Source organism: Gopherus flavomarginatus, chromosome 4 (genome assembly GCF_025201925.1).
Source record: "Gopherus flavomarginatus isolate rGopFla2 chromosome 4, rGopFla2.mat.asm, whole genome shotgun sequence".
In the NCBI taxonomy this organism is placed as follows: domain Eukaryota; kingdom Metazoa; phylum Chordata; order Testudines; family Testudinidae; genus Gopherus; species Gopherus flavomarginatus.
The window spans coordinates 95,196,103-95,202,199 of NC_066620.1; the positions used below are offsets into that span (position 1 = coordinate 95,196,103).

The following is a 6,097-nucleotide window of genomic DNA, read 5'->3' on the forward strand; positions in this document are numbered from 1 at the left end:
CATAACTTCAGATTAGAAATAAAATTTAAAAAAAAAAAAACTTGCACTTTATTTAAACAAAGTGAGTGTAATTAACCATTGAAAAATATACCAAAGGATGTGGTAAGTTCTCCATTACCTGAAGTTTACATCAAAACTGGATGTCTACAAATCTAGACTTGATCTAGCTCAACCACAAGATACAGGCTTGAAGGAGTAGTTACTGGGTGAAATTGTGGCCTGATTAGATCATAATGATTTTTTCTGGCCTTAAAATCTTTGAACAAGTTAGAGTTGAAGTCAACAAAAAGAAAAAAAAAATCAGCATCACTTATTTATTATAATAAGATGCTATGCTCCGCATTGTCCCAGCTCTGGGCCTGAATTACTTCTTTGCCCACTCCTGTATGAGAGCAGTCGTTTGACAGTCCTTTAAGAAATTTCGTCCACCATCTTCATCTTATTGATAGATTCTTCGAGGCTCACCCACGACGACACCACCATCTGTCACAGCCTTTTGAAATCGCTGGATCTGGTTTTAAAGAAGGGAAACAGCTGTAAAATATGAAGGTTTAAAGTAGTCTTCATCCCCCCATCATCCCCCAAGCAATTAAATCGGCCAGTACTGGAATAACAGGGGTCCTACAAATTAGTGTTGAGATGCAAAGCCATAGAGGCCCCCTGAACTGCAACAACAGAAGAAGGTGTTGCTTGTCAGAGATAAGATGCTCTGGTAGGATATCCACATGGCTCTGAGCTGAAAGAAGAGGGGACTGTGTAGTTCTTTCTTGGTTAAGGTACATTGCTTGAGCCACCTGAGGATCACATTAGTGTTCAAGAGCAGTAAAAATTGCGTAAAGAAATCAAGTGCAAGGAGACGGATGCTTACCGAGTCACAGTGATATTCCCACGGGATAACAGCTTTAAAGGTTACAAAGTTGATTCCTGCTTCCAGACAGCGTTGTGCCACCACACGCCCAATATTTTCACATGCCGCCACTCCCTTGGGACTGTACAAATGTCTCTTTATGGCCCACTCACGGGTGGAGGCTGAGACAACGACATTCCCACTGCAATGCTCAACAAAGGCCTCCACATAGTGCTGTGTCCGCTCCAGTCGTAGTCTGGATGAGGGGAAAAATAAGTATCAAGGAACATGAAAGCTAATCACAGAATAACAAATCACTGCTCAAGAACTCCATTTAATTATTTGTTATTTTAGACTGTGTCACACTGAAAGAAAGACAGCTTCAGTATTCTGTAGCAAGGGAGATGTAGGTTAGATAGGAGAAAAAGCTTTTTAACTATAAGGATAGCTAAACTCCAGAATAGGCTTCCAAGAGAGTTTGTGAAATCCCCATCATTGGCAATTTTTAAGAACAGGTTAGACAAACACCTACCAGGGATAATTTAGGTTTACTTGGTGCTGCCTCTGCACAGGGGACTGGACTTGATGACCTCCTGAGGCCAGCCTTACATTTCTACGATTATTTGTTTACAACTCTGAAAACAAAACTTTTAGGAAAAAAGCTAAAAGTTGATAAGTTACAATATATGTGACTATGGCATCATTTCTAAATTTTAAAACAAGGAAAATAGTCAAGGACATCATAAATTTTGTGTTTTTCACTTATCAAGTAGAAAGAAAAGCACTACAACAACCTTAACATTGACTCGTGGATTTTTAAAAGTAATTGTTATCTAAATATTGTCTTTTACGGGACACTATTAGGGGAAATATCAGGTGCTAGGATTCTGAACCTTTTTTTTTTTTTTTTGGCATACCAGAGCCCAGAAGCAAAAGACACTCTGAAGAGGTAACTAGAACTCTAAGTAAAACTTCTGAAACACGTTTTAAGACTGCAAACGTTATTGCTTGTTCAAAAGTTTGCAAGGTTTTTTTTTATTTTCACTGTTTTATTCTCATTTGTAAGTATTTTTTGTCCACTGATGTATTCAGACTTTTATAAGGGCTATTCAGAAAACAAGATATTTCTCTGGAATTAAAAGCTCATTTACAACTTTTTTATTTCATTTGGAATCAACAGCAGAGAATTCTAACTTGCTAATATTTCTATTTATTGGTACACTAAAACACCGTGGCCTGTAGTCTCAGGAGTGATTACTGATTTTGCTTGACCAACCTGAACATCTTTAAGAGCCCCAATTTTCAGATGGGAAGTGCTCAGCACACTTTAAAGTGTATCTTGTTTTCTGAATGACTGAAACCTTCAGCTGAATCTAAGTAAAAATATTGTAGTGTGGGAGTTATGACTTTAAGGTTACAATCTAGATGTATTTTGTTAAGCCTGCACTATTGTTAACAGATTTCTGACTCACCTATGCCAATACTCTCTCTTGGGCCACGTTGTTTCCCAGCCCCGTTCCTTCCTTGCTAGTGCCAGCTGCTCCAAGTTACGAGGATTTCGGTTGATGAAATCTGGGGCAACCACCTCATTTTCCTTCGTGTCCACTTCATCCTCAGCAGTTCTGAAGCTGGCTACAGCAGATATGAAACGAAGCCCTTGGGGGAAAATCAGGAAAAGAAGAAAGAACTAGAATATACACAGAATACATAGATTGAGTCTACAAAGCCTGAAATGTAGAATTAGTGAGTTGAAGATTTTGGGTGAAAATCTTAGCGGAACTGAACAGTTGTCCACAATATGTGGGCTGAGTTGTAAGTTGAATGCAGAAGGCATACCACATTTCCATTTACGGTCTGCAAAAGTGAGTTGACAGTTTTTTCGTGCTTATAACCCAAATGCATAAATGGCAGAAAGATTATCTAACGATTAAAAAATTATTCTTAACAAAAATAAGTAATTGCCCAGGCAACTGCCTGACTAACTGAATAAAGACATCCTAGAGACCTTTGCCAATGTAGTTGAAACCTGATTTGCAATACTGATTTCTAGCTGGACAGTTGTATGTGCAGATTGCAAATATCAAAACTGGATAATTTCGTGATGCAGAAAAACTTCTAATAGAAACTGATTACTGTTTATAATGAATAGTGCCCTCCATTTTGAAGGGTCCAGTAAGGTTTGCGTACATAGATCACTTCATTATCCAGTCATATTCAAGCTGCTCTGGCATGAAGTAACTGTTTAACAGTGCACAGCTGTGTAACAATGTTGGGCAGGAACCAAAAGTCAGAATATTCAGAAGAGGGATACAAGCAGCATTTAGGTATGCCAATGCTATCAATGTTAACATTCCTTCTTATAAAAATGTGCCACTGGGATCTTCAGTAACCACATATGGGAAAGACCTTGGCATTCAGATACCACAGTAAGAATCTAGGAAAAGCTTCCCCATGTAGGCAAATTATACTATTATGATCCATTACAGGGCGTCTTGCTCCTTCTTCTGAAGCATGTAGTTCAGGGAGGCAACAGAAACACAACAAATAACTAGATTAACAATTAGTCTGTGTATGGTGATTCTTGCATTCCTATAAATGCGGAGGTACCAAAGGCAGCACCTACCGGAACAGAGTATTCCCAATACTTTCCTGGAGCACTAGGTTCGCCCTAACCCAGAGGAAAGCTTGCCACCAACAGACCTTCCTAAAGCACCCGTGTTCTCGTGAAAGGCTCCCTGACAACGCGCTGCCCCAGGCCAGAGCTGACCGGCCCGAACCCGGGTCGGCTCACTAAGCATGGGGCACGACCAGTGCAAGAGGCTCAGTCCCTACAACAAACGCCTCGCGCCCACCCTCCAAAGGCCCCCCCGGGAAGCTTCCCGTCCGCCTGGCAGCCCAGAGCGGGTCACCGGGACTAGCGCGTTGAGTGTCGGCAACACTTTATTTCGCTGCTCGCCCACGGCCCTGGCGCGCTGGCACCCGAGACCCGGCCAGCCCCGCGCGGACGTTGCATCGCGGGGGTGCCGGGGCGGGTGAGGGCAATCGCGAGAAGCGGCGGGAAACCACCTTTTCCGGCTCCCTGGCGTTTCCCGGCCGCGGCACCCAGCAGCAGCCCCCGCGTCCTCAGCGCCATCGTGGCCGGGCAGAAGTCGCGGTGAAACGTCCCCCGCGGAGCCGTCACCTTCGCTGAACCGACAGGCTCGGCGGCTCCGGAAGCAGACAACTAACTTCCGCCCTCACCATGGCAGCCGCCCTTCCACAGCGGGGGCGGAGCTAAGCGGGGTCAGCCGGCCCCGGGACGCAGGCTCGCCACGTGCACAGCGCCTGCGTGCGGGGTAGTTCAGAGCTCGCTGTGCCAGCTATAACCCCTGTGCCCAGCGGTGTTCCCTTCCTGCGATCCGGGAACGGTTTTAGCCTTTGTAGTCTCTCAAGGGAGGCAGGTGGTAAAGGACGAGCGCCTGCCTCTGATTGCTCTGGATCACACCCTTATTGCCCGGGGCCAGAAATAAACTAAAGCTGTAGGACAATGTTCTCCAACCTTTTTACACCCAAGATCACTTTTTGAATTTAAGGGGAATCTAGGATCTACCGTACCCCTTCCTCAAAGCTCCACCCACTCACTGCATTTCCCCTTCTCTTTCTCTCTGGCTCTCCTCCACAACTTCAACTCACTTTCAGGGGGCTAGCTGGGGGTGGGGTCTGGGTAGGGTGATCAGACAGCAAATGTGAAAAATCAAGATGGGGATCGGGGTGTAATAGGAGCCTGTATAAGAAAAAGACCCACAAATCATGACTGTCCCTATAAAATTGGGACATCTGGTCACCCTAGCTCTGGGCTGGGGCCTAGGGATTTGCAGTTTGGGAAGGGGCTCTGGGCTGAGCCTGCGGCAGGGTGTTGGGATGTAGGAGGAGGAATGGTGTGCTGGCTCCAGGAGGGGACTCAGGGTTGGGGTGCTAGCTCTGGGAGGGGGCTCAGGGTTGGGTTGCGAGAGGCTTGGGGTACTGGCTCATAGCCTGTGGTGCAGGAGGGGGTTTGTGGTACCGGCTCTGGGAGGGGGCTCAGGTCTGGGAGTTAGGGTGCTTCCTCCCGCCGTACAGCACTTACATCCAGTGGTCTGTAGTGCAGCGTAGCTGCTGCTAACGGAGGCTCCCCACCTACCAGGCCCCACGCTGGTCCTGGAAGGGGCCAACACACCCCTGTGGGGGCATGTGGCTCCATGTGCTGCCCTCCTCTGCAGGCTCTGCTCCTGCAGCTCCCATTGGCCACAGTTCCCCATTCCTGACCAACTGGAGCTGCAGTGGCAGTGTTTGCAGGCAGGAGCAGCACATGGAGGAAGACTCCCCCCCCCACACACGGGGCAGGCAGGGAGCCTGCCTTAGGCAGCCCCACTTCTCCACCAGAGATCGCAATCAACTGGGATCCTCTAGGATCAACCAGCTGATAGCCATCGACCAATTGGTGATCACTGCTCTAGGAAAATGGGAGTAAGTAAAATTTCCTGAATCCCTACCATTTCTCCAATAGGGAACCATCTATGCACAGGATGGGATGTCATCAAAAACATGTCTTTTATTTCTCCTTCCTTACTAGTTAGGAGGCAACTCATATTGAGTGAATTTGCTGAAAGGCTGGTCAGGTTAGATACAATTTTTAAGTTAGTTTTAATTTATATTTTTTTTACAATTTACATTTTAAAAAATTTAAATCAGATTTGTATATACTTGTCACTAGTTCTTTATTTCTTGGTTTTTCATGAAATCTGTTTACAGCTATACACTCTACAAGCATTAGCCTTACAGGCTAGCATTTAAGTCTTATTATCCTATCTTTAAAAATGGAGATAGAAATTATCTTAGCAGATGAAAAAGCAGCAAAGAGTCCTGTGGTATCTTACAGACTAACATACGTATTGGAGCATGAGCTTTCGTGGGTGAATACCCACTTCATCGGATGCATGTAGTGGAAATTTCCAGGGCAGGTATATATATGCAAGCAAGAAGTAGGCTAGAGATAACAATGTTAGTTCAATAGGGAAGATGAGGCCCTCTTCTAGCAGCTGAGGTGTGAAAACCAAGGGAGGAGAAACTGGTTTTGTAGTTGGCTAGCCATTCACTGTCTTTGTTTAATCTTGAGCTGATGGTGTCAAATTTGCAGATGAACTGGAGCTCAGCAGTTTCTCTTTGAAGTCTGGTCCTGAAGTTTTTTTGCTGCAGAATGGCTACCTTTAAATCTGCTATTGTGTGTCCAGG

The 6,097-nt window shown here is 45.2% G+C and overlaps 1 protein-coding gene across 1 annotated transcript; it reads right to left on the minus strand.

The window, feature by feature from the left end:
- Positions 1–31: 31 nt before the first annotated feature.
- Positions 32–4,072, minus strand: MRPL18 (mitochondrial ribosomal protein L18). Its single transcript, XM_050949943.1, has 4 exons — positions 3,914–4,072; positions 2,320–2,503; positions 869–1,103; positions 32–511 (listed from the first exon to the last, which is right to left on the minus strand). Exons 1-4 carry the CDS (start codon positions 3,978–3,980, stop codon positions 440–442), a joined length of 558 nt encoding a protein of 185 aa, XP_050805900.1. The 5' UTR covers positions 3,981–4,072; the 3' UTR covers positions 32–439.
- Between the last annotated feature and the right edge of the window lie 2,025 nt (positions 4,073–6,097).